At 42.2% G+C, this 18,022-nt stretch overlaps 1 protein-coding gene across 1 annotated transcript in view; it reads right to left on the reverse strand.

Moving 5' to 3' along the window:
- The window catches only part of KDR (kinase insert domain receptor), a 32,007-nt gene that overhangs the window by 8,557 nt on the left and 5,428 nt on the right, over positions 1-18,022 (reverse strand). The window contains exons 7-24 of the mRNA XM_057414013.1: positions 17,826-17,994; positions 16,305-16,416; positions 16,048-16,211; positions 15,076-15,232; positions 13,892-14,012; positions 13,170-13,278; positions 12,161-12,505; positions 11,063-11,209; positions 10,785-10,916; positions 9,000-9,106; positions 8,452-8,587; positions 8,087-8,191; positions 6,763-6,876; positions 5,447-5,535; positions 3,650-3,806; positions 2,088-2,188; positions 618-740; positions 373-484 (exon numbers count right to left, since the gene is read on the reverse strand). Of these exons, the coding sequence (XP_057269996.1) occupies positions 373-484; positions 618-740; positions 2,088-2,188; positions 3,650-3,806; positions 5,447-5,535; positions 6,763-6,876; positions 8,087-8,191; positions 8,452-8,587; positions 9,000-9,106; positions 10,785-10,916; positions 11,063-11,209; positions 12,161-12,505; positions 13,170-13,278; positions 13,892-14,012; positions 15,076-15,232; positions 16,048-16,211; positions 16,305-16,416; positions 17,826-17,994 (2,500 nt within the window). The remainder of the gene's footprint in view (positions 1-372; positions 485-617; positions 741-2,087; positions 2,189-3,649; positions 3,807-5,446; positions 5,536-6,762; positions 6,877-8,086; positions 8,192-8,451; positions 8,588-8,999; positions 9,107-10,784; positions 10,917-11,062; positions 11,210-12,160; positions 12,506-13,169; positions 13,279-13,891; positions 14,013-15,075; positions 15,233-16,047; positions 16,212-16,304; positions 16,417-17,825; positions 17,995-18,022) is intronic.

Consider the following 18,022-nt stretch of genomic DNA (forward strand, 5'->3'; position numbering starts at 1 on the left):
TTAATGCATTAGACTCTTAAAATCTGGGATTGATTTTCAAACAGATAATTCGCTATGGCCATGAGTTAATAAGGTAATCCACTATATTTGGATGTGCAAACAATTTAGATTTATGATGGAGCAGATGAAGCACATCATCACCTACAGAAATTGTATGAAGAAGCATTTCAAGTCCATGTTCCTATATTTGCATTTTGAAGGAAATCTGAGTATTTTATTTTGATGGAGAACATAAACAGGAAATTTTCAAGAAGTAAAAAACCCAAAATGCTACAGAGGATCCAAGAACACTTTGACTGTTTTCTGTTTTGACTGCTTGACTCTGTTGTTTAACATTTAAGAGTAACATTTAGTAAAACTAAAGTGACTTACCCAATGAAAATATTTCCCATAGCAGAACTCCGAAGGACCATACATCACTCTGAATGGTATATACTCTATCAAAAATGGTTTCTGGTGCCATCCATTTTAGGGGTAGTCTGGCCTGAAAGCATTTTCATCAACAAAAATGTATCACAGTTTAGCAAAACAGTTTCCAGAAACCCATTTAAGGGGGGTGGGGAAAGGAGTCCGGACTTGATATTAATTCTCTCTGAAACAGAGAATCTGAAACTTACATCTCCTTTCCTGACGTAATCTGGGTCTTTGTAGATGTCTCGAGCCAAGCCAAAATCACAGATTTTGACAACGTTATTGTCTGACAAGAGGATATTACGAGCAGCCAGGTCCCTGTGGATGCACTGCAAAGAGAAGTAAACAACTTCGTATGCTGCCTGTTGTCACAGCGCTGTCCACAGGGCTGATCTCTTTCACATATGTGCTCCCCGAGCCTCAAAGGCCAGATAATTCTTAAAACCTTTTAAGAAAAAGAAACCTCGGCATCAACAGTTACTGATTTTAAGTGTTTTTGTGATGGTCACAACTGATTTGGCTCAGGGAGACTTGTATTCCCAAGTCCAAACATACATCTGTTTATCCACTATGCAGAGAGGGCCTTTGAAGTTACCTAATTAATTATCCTAAGAAGCTGACACGAAACAGGTTCAGATCTGATTACCTTTAGATTTACTTAGGTTCACTCAAATCTGTGTGCTCTATGCTCTCTCTCTGAAAAACATACCACACTAAAACATCTATTTGATTCCAACACAAACTAATCTTGACTACAGAGAAAAGTCCATGACTTTACATATGCAGAACAACAGCTTAGCCAACAACCCAAAGTCTTCAAAACTCAAGCCTCAGCAGCTTGAAGTAAAAAAGCCAAGCTCTGAAATTGGCTGCAGATATGCTTCTAGTATGGACTAGAACTGCAGATCGTTTGAAGACATGTTTTTACATATACATGCCAACCATGATGTATGAAATGTAGAGAAATGCATGTTTTTAGAAAGGACTCTCAAGTCTGGTTTTGAACTCCTAGCCTGCACTCTAGAACAGTTCTGTATTCCCTGCTTTTATTCCCTTTTCCCGTTTCTAAGTACTTTTTGTGTCTAAACAACTGCAGCAATTCTTTGCTCTTGCTGGAATTTACACCCTTTGAAACATGTGCTATACATATTTAGGATCAAACCACAGAAAGGCACTTCTAGAAAGTGAAAATGCAGGTGAGGTGTTACCAACTGCCAGGGTGTCTTTGGCAAGAGACTCTCCAGGGAGTCATCCGTGAAATTTCATAGATGAGCATCATCTCTCCTCACACTGCCTTTCCGATCCTGCTGCACAAGTTACAGGCAACCTCCTCAGAGAAAACTCCTTTACTCCTGTTCAGCTATGGTTACCAGAGATTTGTACCTAATTCCTTTAATCGTCCTCATAAGTCAGCTCCCCTCCTCCAACTACTTAATCATTCTTCTATGAATCAGTGACCCATAAGCCTTGTACATATCACTAACATTTGTGTCAATAAATGCATGGGCTGTTTCACTCTGTAGTATTAATGATTTGGTTATGTCTTAAAGCAAAAAGAAAATGCTGCGGATGACTGCTAGTCCAAAGATGAACATACTGTTTCCTTCTATAGACCTACAGCACTATTTCCTACAGTCAAATAAATAACATGCCACTCTTCCTGAGAAGTTCCTTACTTTGCGTGAAGCCAAGAACTCCATTCCTCTCGCCACCTGGAAGCTATAACAGATGAGGTCCTCCATGGTCAAAGGGTTCTTGCAAAGGTCTTCAGGACCAGCTGCAAAGAATCAGACAACAATCAAACATACCCTTTGTCACTGATTTCACCTATAACTGCTTCGTAGGTAAAAGTCCATCTTAACCTTATGCCACATTGAAATGGGAGGGCAAACATAATCCTTTTTTTGGCTGGATAGTTGTCAGTAACAACCCTTTTTACATGAAACTAGTCGTGTGTAAAATAAACTTGGTTATACCCCAGCCCTCCTTGCTTATTTCCACAGTTCTCACCAGTGGAAAGATTTGCAAAACAATCCCAGAAGAAAAACAACCAAAAGTCAGCTCACAAGTTCCTAGGACAGGAAAGGCTTGCTGTGGTTTCAGCAGATGAATTTGGAAACCCATGAGAGGGAGGCCTCACCTAGTCCTTAGAGGGGAAGAATACGCCATGGGGAGAAAGGCTTGAATTTGGCAAAAAGCCCTGCTAATTTAAAGTGGAAGAAGCCTAACCTCATCCTCTAGTGACTTGGAGGAATAATACACTCAAGTATCCAACAAAGATACATAGGCATTTAGTTCCTGCTGAAACAAACAACTCAATGTCTTTACTCAGCTCTTGATTTTAAGAAGAAATCTTCCAAGAACTATAACACTGGTGGCTAAACCCCTCATCTCGAGGCCTCTTTATGTCTACATACTTCTTACAACATTCCAGCTCAGAGGGTCGGTTTTTACACCAGAGATGTCTGAGGACCAAAACAGCGCACAAATTCATAAAGTGCATGCCTGACATTATTCATTAAGATCAAACTGAAACCACAAGATCATCCTCCCTGTTAGCATACTGATGTTTTTCTTTGCATTAAATGATTTTTAGTAGAAGTTGGGGTACAGGCAGTTGAGCTATGGCTTCCCTCCGGACCAGTCAGATCCCGCCACTTGCTGCATTTAGCGGTCTCTGAAATATATTGGCAGCACTGAGCACTTTGTGCTGTCCTTGCCAAAGCTGAACATGGCAAATGCATCAATGAAACTGCTGCAGATGGTACGTATATCCAGGGGAGGCTTTGAATAGTGGTAATTCAGGTTTCCTGTTCCTGACAGACCACCTGCGCAGCAGGAAGGCAAATCAGCCTCTCTGCTAATAAGCCGATGGCATTTCATGATATTTAACTTCTGGGTAAACACTGAGGAAATTTAGTTAGCATCCTCTAACTGCACCCCCTCTGCACAGCCTTCTAAGTCTGTGCTCTGCAATTCTCCCTGAAGACAGTGGAGTGTAAAATAGACAGAAGCAGTGCACTAAAAATGCACCCTTTTAAGACAGGACAGTACCTTGGATTATGCTGAGGAGTTTGGGATGCTGAGCTAGATAATCCATAACTCAGGAATTTTGGTCACCCAGGAAATACCATGCACACAGCTTTGAGGAAGCTTTGGAAATCCCATAGTCCCCAACGTTCCTCATCAGCCCCCAGTAAAGACAGCTGTTCCAGCATGAGGAGAAGACATATCCTACCATCCTCCTCTTCCACATCACTCAGGGACCGCTCCTCCACAAAGCCAGAGCTTGCTGAGCTCTGGCTGCTTGTGATGCTGTCCAACCGTCGCTTCAGGTCTGCAGAGAGGTCACCAACATAGTTCTCCTTCCCCTGCCGGAATCTGGCACTTTTGTTCTAGAAGTGTGAGGGGAGGGTGGGAGAAATCAGAAGCAGAAAGCAGAAAGCATGCCACAGGTTTTCCCAGGAGAGGCAGTGATGCTCCCCGAAATCTGCCACTGGCACCACTGAGGGCAGGGAGGGCAGCACAGCACTTGCATGATCAGCCAGCTCTGGTTGTGGAACCCTAACTCATGGCCACATGGGCTCACCAAGCACCCTCTGCCACTCCACAGCAAGGCTTTAGCCTGCTCCCATGGTCTCCCGGCTGCCCCCCCAGCAACATCTCCACACGCTTGGGGGGCCTCAGCCCCTTCGTGCCCACCATTTGTGAAGTACACACAGATGCTGCCAAACCTCCTCTCACATACTTGAGCCTCTCTGTACTGCTATGGCTTTACCTCCCACCATTGCAAAGGCCCCTCTGCTAAACCTCTATGTTGGCCAAAGCCCTAGCAGCCCTAAAACTCTGATTTCCACCTTCCCCTAAGACACCAAATGCCTCTAGGGAGGATGCCAGCTCCACAGGTTTCCTCAACCACATCTCCATTTTCTCCTGCTTCAGTTTGGTGACCTTTCTCCCCTGGCAGGGCAGTCTTTTTCCACTGCCAATTCCCATCTCCACCACTTGTGCAAGGGTCAGCACCCTCATGAAACCCTGACTCTTCCTTCAAGGCCTCTCAGATATTTGTTTATCCTTCATACCTCACAAGAAGATGCAGCAAGTTGCCTTTGCCAACATAAAATAGTAAACAATGACTTCAAAGTTGAAGAAAAATAACCCCCTGGAGAACCAACAAGCAGTTTGAAGAAGCTCTGATCTAGGTACAGCAGCTGCAAGAAAACTCAGGTCTACCAGAGCGGCAGAGCATATCCCAGGGGCTTCCCTCTTGGCTGTGGGTGAAAAAGGATATGGTCCCAGGCATGATGCTCAGTGCTGGGTACGTGCAGGTACGCTCTTTATCCAGCAGTACAACTCTTGGAGGGGATGGATCCTCCCAACCCCTCTCCAGAAACCAGACCCCCTCTCAGAGGCATCCAGAAATGAGCTTGAATATGCCAGCCTCCAACTTCCCACTCCCTTCAAACTGAGGTGGAAAGAGGGGGTGCTGTGATGGAGCTCCCCTTTCCTAAGGACTTGGGAGGTACATAGCTCAGCATAAACTCAATTATACAAATGATTAACAGCAAAATATATAGCCTGGTTCGGCAATGAGCCAAGGGCATAATGGAAAGGATAATCATGTGATAGAAGATACCTATGGATATCTGATGGATATGTGCACTAGGCAGGGTGTGCAGTTATTTAAGGTGGTCCGGAGCTTAACTAAGAAAGGAAAAAATTCAGGCTGATAATCAGAAAAACTTCCTGACAGATATGGCCAAGTGTAGAACAATCTGCCAAGGGAAACAGTGGAAGCCCAGTTCCTGTGCATTTTAAGCTAACAATAACAAAATAGCTACATTGCAGGGGCCAGGGGAAAGACTAGATGACCTCTGATGTCTTTGCCATCTCTCATTCCCATGGGAAGTACTAGATATTCAGCGTCCCCAAGGATCGCCACTTCAGTCTGCACTAGAAACAGAAATGTTGCATGTGGAAAAAACCCACCAGAACAAACATTCCAATGTAATGTCAAGTAACCTTGACTCCTTACCTTGTACGGGACAAACTCGCTCCTCCTGCTCCGTAGGTAAGCTGACAGATTTCCAAACTTGCAGTATTCCACAATGACCATGAGTGGGCCTGCAAAACACAAAGCCATTCCTTATTTAGACTATTTATATCCCACCTTATCTCAGAACAGAATTTGTGGCTAGAAATACATCCATTTCAAAAAGCATTCTCCTATCCAGAGGTTTTTAAAAATGCTAGTAATAAAAAAAAAAAATCTAATCAAAGCAGGGAATTGATTCCTTTTCTGCTGTATTAGGAAGGAAGGAAGAACACATGCTTTTGAAAAATCACAGGCCCAGTGTCATATGTGAAAATGTGCAGGGGCGTGCTTCTACTTAAAGTGCCAATAACTGCCTATGCTAATTGACATTGTAAGGATGAGACATAAATATCTGAATGAACTTCACTGCAATTAACCACTCCTTTGTGATAAAGTTACACACATGCTTATCCATGCATTTTTCTGCAGGCAGTTTAAGTCCTAAAAATTTAAAACAGAAATCTTGGTTTCAGACAATGCCTTAATATACAGTGCAAATGTGGTATTTCACGCTCAAATTGCTTCATCTATATGCATATGTCAAAAGGATAGATTTCCATTCTAGGATCCAGATACTGGCCATCTCTATTCTATTATGGAATAAACAAGGTAAGAAATACTTATGGATTATGTTTCCCTCAACTACTACACTTCTGCCATGGAATTTACAAATTAAATTCGGACCCCACAGCAAGCCAACAAGTCAGCTTCCCTGAAAAATTATTACTGAGTTACTTTACACTGAATTTATTCCAAATTAGCATTCAGTGCTGGACTTGTTAAACAAAACATCTGTCCCCCATTATAAAGTAAGTATAAAGGTTCATCCACCCAGAGCTGGACTACAAATGGCAATCTCCCTTCCTACACACGCACACAGGCACCCACATCCCATCCAAAGCCAGAGAGGGAGGTCACAACTTGCAGTTTCACTGTACCCAGTGATAAGAATAAAACCAATTTGTTAAGTCTATTACTGGACTCGGACCCAAAGTCTGTCACACAGCGGGTGCCCACTATAAAAATGGATCTGAGATACAGAAAAGCAAAGTGATACAAAAACTAATAGATGGAGCTGGATGGAGAACTCAGGGCTTTTGAGCCCTTATCCATCTCCAGACCTGCTCACTCTTGTTCGAATATATTTTTTTAAAAAAGAAGACTATTTCTTACAGCCTTAATTTTGGAACTCAATTTTCTGTGCAGCAGAAACAGGGTTTTCACTAGCAGCTTCCACCCACTGAGAACTGACTCACCTCCTGGCTTTGTACAGGCTCCAAGTAAATTGACAACATTGAGATGGTGGCCGATATGAATGAGGATCTTCAGCTCTGACATAAGTGCTCTGTGCTCACTATGGGTTGCACCCTCTGCAGAGGCAAAACAACAAAGATGAAGAGCATCAAAGGCAGAAAGGTTTTCCCCTCCTCTGCATTTTCTCCTGTTATTTTTCCAGCTCATCTAGTGAGAAGTCTTGTTGGTAGCCTGGGTCAGTTATGCTGCACAGGACACTGATTAAAGCTGGGCAATTGCATGACAGGGTTGGTTTTGCTCTGCTTTTAAACATTTTCCAGTACACCAGAATGGGATCCAAACAATCCAGATTAGCAAACATCTTTTTTCCTACAGACCTTTTGAGCAGTTTGTACTCTACCATTTGACCTTTCCAACCAAGAAGAGCTAGAAACATTGTCCTAGAGCCACTGCTGGGGTCCAATGGGTCTAGGCAATATATGGCCAGGGCCAAACATGCCTGACCCTGCAGCCTCACCAAAAGCCTGGATATGTGGCTGGTGTCCTCATCTCACACAGATAGAAGGGGAAGAGGAAAGAGCTGAAGCAGTGGGGAGGAAGGAGCAGAGGAGGCAGCTCTCTGCAGGCTGCCTGAGCACTACGATGCTGGAGGGACAGGGGTTCCATGCACACCCATCCCATTCCAACCTGACTGCAACAGATATTGCCTGCACTTGTGAATGTTCACACTGCTCTGTCAGAAATCCCTGGCTTTCCCACTCTTCCTTCAGTACAGCACAGGGTGGGATACAGCCCCTGGATGCTAGCAGCCCCATTTTGCTGCCCCAGCTACATTGCCTTCAAGAACAGTATGCTTGGAACCACAGCTTACAACTTTTTTGTGGTGACTGCAAAGCACTATAATATGATTTAAAGTGAGGAGAAAGCTGTTCAAAATTACAACTCATTTTGGAGCATGCCTAAGCCATTGTCTGAGACTTGCAGAAAGCTCCCTACTAGGCTGCATGAGGCAAAAATGGACATGTGAAAATTGTATGCAGGAGCAAGTTCATATTCTGAACCTGAGTAGATATGTAAAGCAATGACTAAGAAACCACAGTTGATCCACTTATCAGTGAGGGAAAGGCATGTTTTTTTCCTAATCATTGCTTCATGACATCAACTGTTACGCTAAACTTGTTAATTACATTAACACATCACATTAACATTAATTACACCTTTGGTACAAATAGTTTGGTTTTTTTCTCTTTCTACTGGTTATAGTATTGTAGCTGTATTTATCCCTATATTCTGGATTCAAGGTGAAGTTTTAGTCATCATTTTTACCTTTAAGCATTTTGACTGCCACTGTTTTGCAGGTAGCAGTTTTGTCGATCCCAAACGCATCAGCTTCTATAACCTGGCCAAAAGCTCCACGCCCAAGAGGTTTACCTTGAAGTGAGAAGATGAACATACTCCGGTTTATTTCCCTGGCACAGTGGGCAAAAGATGCAGAATAAAGAGCAACTCAAAACTGAGTTTATGTATCAGAAATTAACAGAGTGTTGGTAATAAGGAGAGGATTTACTATATCCTACAAGGCGACAGAGACCATCCAGGGGTCCTGCATCAGGGCAGCCCCATGGCAAGCCAGGACCTGAAACACCTCCCAGCACAGGTATCACAAAATGCCTCACGTAATGAAGACACACCTAGCTTTAGCCGGTCTCTGGGAAACTCCCACTTGCTGGCATCATATGGCAGCCGTTCGCAGTGCTCATCTATTGGGACTTCATCAGGATCCATGACGATTGACAAGTACCCAGTCTTCATGTCTCCTCCGTTGGCCTGGAAAATAGTATTAGTTGAAGTTGCACAGATTTTTTGCTGGTGATGTGCGGGCAAAGTGCCATCTTCTCACTTTGTAGTGTTTCATTAGTTCCCAGAAATACCAGGCTACCATTTTACCCATTTCACCATGTCATCATGAGTGTGATCACTGTTAATTACTTGCACTTCTTTCTTTTTTTTTTTTTTTTAATAAAACCAGCTGAAACATTTTTTCTCTTGTGAGGGCTTCTCAATTAAAAACAAATTTCTGTGCCCCAGGTTCCAGGCAAGAATGCTACAGCATGGAGAGAAAAAATGTGTCTGTTGATTTAAGAACAATGGAAAGAAGCAACACAAAAGAACTCAAGTCAGCTCTCATTTGTCATGCAAGACCAGTGCTGATAGGACAGTACAAGAATTTTTTCATTACCCGCTTAACGGTTCGGAGGATGATTACAAGAAGCAACCAGAAGAACATGGCAATCACTGCAGTGCCAACGAGGATAATGAGCTCCAGATTTGTTTTCTCTTCAGCGCCTGGGAAGAAATAAATGAGTATCTGAGTGATAGTTGGAAGCATATTTGTTTTGTTCATTCATTAAAGTAGAGAATGGAGGTCCTTGTTCTGAAGGTTCATTTTAAAAGTGCAACATGGAGCAAGGAAACGAAAGCAAAACAAAACTAAAAGCTTGGGGTTTTATTTTGGGATATTACACTTTGTTTTGTGTTGTTTTATGCAGCACCCAATTTTTTTGGCATCAGCTTTGTTCTAATGACAATATATGGACCTTTGGAAAAATATAATAAAGTGAAATCTCACATTTTACAAAGAAATCATTGTTTTAGAATACTCAAAATTCTTTCTCCAGAAACCAACAAACCCCATCATATAATAAATAAAGTACTGTGAGGATGACCCAAAGAACAGTCTCTTTCTTGTCTCTCTATATTCTTCAACTTTTTGGCACCAAAAAAACACAGTTCTACAAGAACCGTGAAATATGGTCTTATTTACAACAAAATAAGGTCTTATTTACAACATCCTTTTTCCAGTAAAATAGTCTCCAGCAGATACCACTCAAACATCTATTAATGTAGAAGTTTCAACTCCTGTTCATCACATCATGCTCTTGTATTTCATCCTTTGCATCATGCAGATTTTCCTACACAGTAGCACACTTCATTGCATGACCCAAATGAGCTGCACTATAAACTTCTTGGAGTGAATCAGTATGTCCTACACAGATTTCCAGCTTTTACAGACATGCCCCAGCCGTGTTTATCACATCAGCTGAAATCTGCATTGATGTCAGCTGCAAATAATTTCCACCCCATGTAAACATATTGGCCAACATCTAAATATCCTAATGGGTTCTATGAGAATAACAGGATACTGCTTTAATTACCTTAACGGAACAGACAGAACAACCACCCTGACTTATAAGACAGACATTTGTGCAGGATTCAGTGACTAGATTTTGCTAATGTACTAGCATCAAGGGCGAGGAACTTTTAGCCCAAGGTTTCTCATTGCAGCTCTTGATGGAAAGTCCATCACAGCTGCGGCTACTCAGACTGCAGGTTAACCTCTTGTTAGGATTTATTGTTTATCATTGTGAATTACATTTCAGTGTGCCACAATAGGACTGGAACAAGTGAGAGGTAAGTCTCGCAAATGCTATATCTTCAGAGCTTAGTGGACTAAGGCTGGAGTCCCCTAACCCAAAACTGCTAACTGTTCCTATCACTGAAATGCGATGGCAACCATAACAGACAGCACAAAGTCTTCACTCTGTTTTTCTTAGATGATGTGACAGCAATGACATAGTTTAAAAAGTTACAACTGTTAAAACACATACAATGACAATTACGTTACCAAGACAAAGAAATGCCCCAGGATATCTGCAGGTTTAGGTAGGCTCTATAGGTTTGCATGTAACATAGACTTGGCAGAGTTTTCTTTGCAACCACAAGTAAGATAGATATAGTTTTTCTTGAAAAGCACTGAACAACAATGTGGAGAAGAAAGCGCCAGTCTCAACAGCTGGGATTATGATGGCTATGATGGCACTCAATTTGAGCTTGATAGAAATGGTGAGGACTTTTCACAAATCTGATGGTATATTTTAAGATCTCCAATCAGGGTAGCCAGTATATTTTCCTTTTAGTAACTATAAAGATTTCACACACAACCTAGAAAGAAGCTAACACTAACCTTCCACTGAAAAAAAAGCCACTGCTTTTCTGCATCCGAGGACATTGCAGGCAAGGCAGGTGTACAGCCCCCCATCTTCTTTCCTCACTCGACGTATGGTTAGTGTTTTGTTTCCATCTTTCAAAACAATACCTGGAAAAAGACATAATTCTCAGTTCTGCTATTTTTATGCCACTTTGTGTTGAAAATTAAACTCTTTATGGTGAAAATCAGCAGTGAGTCCCATGAAAGAAAGCCCTTCAGTGATAGAAAACTCATAGCAAAGGAGCAACCATCACCTGAATCTTCGACAAGGGTTTCATTATTTTTAAACCACATGATGTTTGGAGGAGGAATGCCATTCGCTGTGCATGACACTTCTATGGTTTCACCTACGTTTGTTGTTTGATTTTCCAGATTTCCTAAGAGTGTGGGTGCCATGGGTTCTGTTGGTTAGAATATACAGCAAAATTACTGACAAGAACATTGTCAAAGAGCAATTACATTACAGAAAACATCAATTTTTTTGTTGTTGTAACAGCACTTGATGGCTCAATAACAAAGTCTCAAATTCTTTTATAATACAAACAGCCACAGCATCCATGTTAAAATCATAGTTAAACTTCTACATGACATGAAAAAATTATAATAGCCAAGAAAATTTTAACAGTATTGATGCAACCTGCTTTAGACAGTTTAATGTGTGACTGGCCAGGCTGCTGAGGGAAGACAGAATAGGTGAGAAATTGCTTTCCTCACTTTTCTCTTTTCAGAGTCATTATGAAAAGTCTGATACTGCAGGTCCATCAAACGTCCGCTCAGAACAGCCCATGGACATGAACAGGTATTTTCCTGAATCTGCCTAATCAGCTTAGACATCCAGGTCCGAAACAAAGTCATCACTATTTGTTTGCAAAGCTGACTGATTACCAGCTTGCATTGCCTGTATCTGAATGCCAGCAGCACTTCATGATAGTTTAAATTACAGGCAACTTCAGACAATTACTTTAAACTCAAGTCAGTGACGCAAAGCAGTATCATCAATGCTATGAATACACACATGCATATACAGCTAGAGGGAAAAATGTGCTTTGAAAAGTAAAACTGAGAAGTTATTGAGCTAATTATGTGCTGTTACTTGTGCAAAAGCCAGACTCATCCCTTTGCACAGCACAGTGGCCCCGTCAGTGTTTCCTCACTGGTACTAATGAAACAGTAAGACCCTACTGCTCAGACAAGCCCCAGACCTGTGTGTTAACAACAAATGGTCTGAATCTATTTAACAGCGTGCACCATTAACCCAACACATGCAAGGCCTGGAGGTACCAAAACCTGACACTGCTGCAGTTATTTTTGTGTACAACCACACATTTTGGTTCATAATAAGAGATCTGTACCTTGAACAGTGAGGTGCTTCACCAGACAGTGCTGTGTTTTAGCCTTTTTGTCCTGAGCAATGCAAACATAGTCCCCTCCATCCTGCAGGGAGATGTTACGGAGGATGAGCTCTAAGGTGACATTTTCACCATTGGTATTTGAAATTGTAGCATTCAGCCTCTGGAGAGCATTTAGGTTCTTGCAGACAGGCATAGGCAGCCCTCCAAAGGGAGTCTGTGAAGCGTGAGCACTGAGTTTGTACCATGATAGCTTCTCAAAGGTGAATTTGTCTGCCGTGCATTGCAAGGACATATTATCTTTCTCTGTGAGCTGATTCCGAGGCTGGAGATTAATTTCAAGACCCCCTGCAAGTTAAAAAAATAAAACAAATTCCTATTAGGTATCACATTTTGTGGCCTTATCTTATCCAATTGTAAATAAGGAAACAAAACAGTGAAAATCAGTCAATCATCTAAACAGCACAATCCCATTAAAAGGAAAAGGAAGGCCTGTGTAATGAATACAGTAACTACCTGTGCAGAAATTTACAGCAACTTCAGCTGATTCTTAGAGTTACTTATAGCCAATTTTTAGATCTGGATTAAAATAATATTTCATCATATGAATATGGAGACTGATTTTTAAGAAGACAGAAGCTCTTTGACACTGTTTTTCAAAACGTTAGTCTTAGCTTTCACAGTACATCCTTGTTCTTTCTGCAACTCACAATTTCACTGTAGCTCTTTTAAGTGACTGCAAAAGTAGTCACTCTCAGGACAACAGTGCCCATTTTGCATTATTTTCATGGGTCCACCACTCCACAGATGCCAGCACAACTAATTATTTCGCTGAAGTTAGGTGGTGAATTTAAAGGCTGCCTTAGGAAACCTTAAGTGAACCTAAATCCTTAACTATTAATGGATTTAATAAAGGATAGGGATCAGACAATGGCACTGAAGAGCCTGTCATTAGCAAAACAGACAAAATAACAATAATTTACCATGGCTGTCCTCAACAGGATATACTTACTGGTCACATGAAAGGAGATAACTCTTTCACTTGACCCAGCTCTGTTTGTGGCCATACATCTATACAAAGCAGATACATTTGCTGCTTGAATCACAAGGGTGCTCACAGTCTGCAAAAGAACAATCAAGCAATTTCATATTGTGTCAGTCCCAAAGTACATACTTGAGCCTGATCACTCCAACAGCCTAGCAAAGTGCTCTGCAGGTATTTGCACAACCAAAAATCCCTCAAAGCACAAATCCATGGCACGGCAGGAGCACAGTCACCTCCTGACATTTACATTTTGTCCTTAAGTGTGTAACAATCAGGCAAAAAAAAAAAAAATCCAAGAAAAAGCAGCCTCACAGAAGGCAGATTTTGTTTTATGTGTTAATAAATGCTGCTTCCACATTTTTCTGCTCTTCAGCCTCTACAGCTTCTCCTCATTACAGTTAAATAGGAAGTTTAACCCATGTGACTTCAGACTGCTAAAAGGTAAGCACTGAAATCTAAGTAGGTTGTGTTCTTCAAAGGAGACTCACTTTGGGTCCGTGTCTAACGGACTTGAAAGTGTGTATCTCTGTCCGTTGGCTCTAGCAGGAGTTTGCACAACCAGCTAAGAGTAGATCCATAAGTTTAACGATAGGTGAAGAGAGTCTCATCTCTAGTGATACATTTCCAGATATCTGAACTGCTTAACAGGGCCAATCATTCCCAGCCAATAGAAAACAAAATCTGCTCACCTTTGTTTTCCCAGCAATAGTAACAACTCGGTGCTTAATTTCAACCTGATTCCCACCCTTTCTCTCTGAGATCACTTTCCACTTCCTGCAGGCATATGGATTGGATCCTGAACGAACTTTCCTGAGGTTTTAAGTAGAGATATATGCATTAGATAAGATGAATATTCACCCTTCAAGAGAGTGGTTTGTGTTTTCTTTTTAATATGAAAATATTTATCTATAAATCAGATGCATCATCAGCCACAGCCTGTATCTGGGAGGGAATTCTGAAAACATTTCTATTAAATTGCACCCTATAACCTTCTAAGACCTTTGTGCTCTGTAAAATAAGGAACCCCAGAGCCTAAAGGTGAATTTCCTAATTAATCTGCCTGTGTCAGCTCAATCAGGATGCTTGGAGGGAAGCAGCTATTCTGGGAACAAACCTCCATTCATAAATGGATGATTCAAGTTAATTTAGTTCAAAGGAAGACAGACATAGAAATCGCTGAACTCCCTACAAGAATTTCTTGAGGACAGTAGCCATTGTGTAAGAAGCAACCAGGCACCAAAGGAAGAAACTAGTGGAAATCACTTTAAAAACAACAACAGGAAAGAAGAATGCTTTTTGTTGGTTGCTGGTTGTTGTTTTTTTTTTAAGGAAATCTGGGCTTATGGCAGGCCCAGATAAGGGAAGCTGCGTGAATCTCAGTCAGGCACTCTCTCTATCATTCCCCAACATCAGTCAGTGCACTTCCTCTGAGATACACTTTCACACAGATAAAGAGCATGGTCACACTCAGCACTTGAGCATACAAAAAAGCCACCACAAGGAACCGTAATTAACATAAACAGTAAATTTCCTCTGTTTGGGATGGAGTTTTGGTCCTGCGGGCTGATCTGAGGGGAAGGCATGCAGACAGCTGCAGTTGAAACCCCAGCAAGCCCTTCAAGAAGGCATGAGAGCTGCATGCATGCACTGCCAGTTCCTTGCTGCGGATGGTCCTTACCCCTCCCAACAACAATGGCTTTGGCAGAGCCTTCCTGCAATGATCAGCCTATTGACCACAACAATCTTTTCTTCATTAGCCATTGGGTCTGCATTTAGTAATGAGCCTGGACAAGGGATGCACCCAAACACCCCAACCCAACCATCCCACCAGAGCTATGTAAGCTGCAGAAGACGGCAAGGACTTGGCACTCACTGAGGGCTGAAAGTGCACTCCTCCTCCAGCTGCCAATGCCAGAGGATTGTGGCAGGCGGTGGGACGGCGTAGATAGTGCAGGTGAGCACCTGTGTCGAGCCATACTTGTAGGAGTCGACAGGGGCCAGTAACGCATTCTCACCAATCTGGGGAGGGACTGGAGCAGAGAGCAGCAGGTTACGCCTCCCCAGCAGCACTGCATGCATGTGTTAGACCCACAGCAACTAATTTATGCTCTGCCTCATGTGCAATTGTAACACAGAGAATCTCTATGAACAGTCAGGGAAGAGGTGAACCTGCCCAGCACCATGAGGATCAGGCCATCAAGATGCAATGCTTAGGATCATCCATAATATTTCCATTACCCACTGGTTTAAAATGCAGCTCTTAGACTCCCACCACCCCTTAAATGTCTATGATTCCCATTGCATGTAGCCCCACTGCCCTTCCCAAGACCTGCTGTCTTCAAAGCACAGGGGCTAGGTGTTTTCCTGGGGAGAAGACAGAAGGAGGAAGAGGAGGAAGAGGAGGAAGAGAAGAAAGAGGCACATCAGTACTGCACAGGGCAGGTCAGAAGAGGAGGGACAGCCTGCGTGAGGCAGGAAGGATGGGTGAGGCGGGACAGGCCAGGATGAGCGGGGTGGGGAGGACTCCGGCAGCATGGCCAGCAAGGGGGGCAGGAAAAGAGCAGGATGCAGAGGTGAAGAAATAATATACAGACCCCCCTGCCCCCAAACACACACACACACAAAGTATCATCACAACACCACCACCAGGAGCCTGCAGCCTCTCAACCAGGAGAGCCAGGAGAGACAGGTCACCTCTGCCCTCCCAGGGCTGAGGTTCAAGTGCTCTTCTCCCAGCCAACCCCCCCACTTTAATCTTCATAGCAGTGGGATTAATTTAATCCTAAAAATGGTAATACAGCACATCCACATGTGAAAGAAGGTACTCCTGTGGTACACCGCTTACCATTCACAAGCAGGGTAAACGTATGTCTCTTCTGCAACTTGTTAGTAGGGTTTGTAAGGACAACAGTGTAATTCCCAGCATCCTTCTCAGTTGAATCGGTGATCACTAAAGTGTAGCCAAGTTTAACTGTATGATTTGCATTGATGGCTTTTCCATTTTTATACCTGAAGAAAAAATAGAGCACTTTGAATACTTCAAAGATTTACCTTCACTAAGAACAGCTCAGTTTTTCAAACATGTGATGTTCCCATTCTTACCATTTTGCCTCTGGTGGAGGATATCCTTTAAACTTCACAGGAATTTTGACTGTATCACCTAGTCTTGTCTCAACCACATTCTCCATTCTCTCCAGATGAATAAAAGGACTTTCTGCAAAAAAGAATGAACTAAATGGTCTTTCCATGTGGACAAAAGTGTAAGTGCTCTCCATTTGGGATAGCACTTAATGACAGATGATAAATAGGGGCCAGTGACAGGATGCCACTGGTGAAGCACAACTGGCTCCAAACAGGGCTCTGGAGAGACGAACCCGCCATGAAAACCCAGCCCTTTCCCTTGCAGAGAGGAGCAGCCCAATTCCCACATCAAGGAGCTCTGGAAAGCAGAGACAAGACTCAGCTCTCCAGACAGTGTGCCAACTGTCAGACCTAGTGTCAGACCCATATATGTGTATATACATACGTATATATATATACACACACATATATATAAACGTATCATGAAACCATCTCGATCTACTCATTACAGGAAATAATAGTATTCAAAACCACAGTGTGATACTTTCACAGTATTTCACTCAGTTAGATACGTTCAGCCTCTTCTCGAGTATGAATCTGAACCACTGCAGTCACAGAATACATTGAATTTATTTACATTACTCGTTATAAATTATAAACTTGCATTCAAACTAACACAGTGATTAGGCTTCTGACTAATATTTAGAATAGTATGGACTTAACATCTGGTACAGTTACTGCAGCAAGTGATCTTGGTTTAGCTCCTGAAGAGAAATACAAAGAACCCAGGAGAAAATTGTTACTATCTTGAATCACTGTGCCACATAATTAGTTTGAATGTTAAAAAAAATAGTCTCCTTCAAAATATAAACCCCTTTTTCTGACTCAGTGATTTATAATGGGCCATTCTCATGCTGGCAATTTTTTCTAGAAGTACTCCAGTGGAGCCACTGGGGCTGTGGCCAAGAAGGGCTTGAGAAAAGGCTGTAGGATGTAGCCTCATACTTATCTATGCACTTAGCCAAAGCTGTTTCCTTTTCATCACTTCCGTACAACCAAAACTTCACTTGATTCATCTATTCATACTGTAAAAGCTGAAAGTTTTATTTTCCTAGCTTCACTGATGCTGACCCAGGCTCCTGTCCTGCAGAACCACCAGAATCTAGCCTAAGTTCACCTGGAGTGAGAACAAAGCTACCTTATAGAGCTATCTACACAAATTCAGTTGTACAGGACCTCAAGGAGGTCAACACAGAAGAGGACCAGAGGGTTACCTCAGTTTATTTTACTGCCTATTTTCCTATGGGATTCTACAGCTTTCAGTAACATACAGAGTCCTTTAAAATCTTATCATTAGCTAAGCATGCGGTATATATATATTTATATATGTAGGTATAATCCTATAGTGGGTGCAAGAGAAATACTGTAGATGCAGCTTGATTCATTTCTGTTACTTGATTCATCACCAAGGTACCTTCTGCATCCCACTAATGAATCCTAAATTTGCAGCAGCCAACAAAACTGAAGCAGAAGTTGCCATACCATGGATAATGAAGTAGCTGCTGTTTTTCATGTTCATACGACCGCTGGATGCTGCACAAGTATATCGACCTTTGTCACTTAAGGACACACTGTCGATGGTAAGAGTGCTCACAAACTTCTTTACTTCTCCTGTAGTGGTTTTTAAATCCCTTATGGTGGCATGTTTTTCCTGTAACAGATAAAAGACACAGGTGTTT

Source organism: Pezoporus wallicus, unplaced genomic scaffold, assembly GCF_028554395.1.
Source record: "Pezoporus wallicus isolate ANWC-B61680 ecotype Strahan unplaced genomic scaffold, APGP_CSIRO_Pwel_v1 contig_5709, whole genome shotgun sequence".
Classification (NCBI taxonomy): Eukaryota; Metazoa; Chordata; class Aves; order Psittaciformes; family Psittacidae; genus Pezoporus; species Pezoporus wallicus.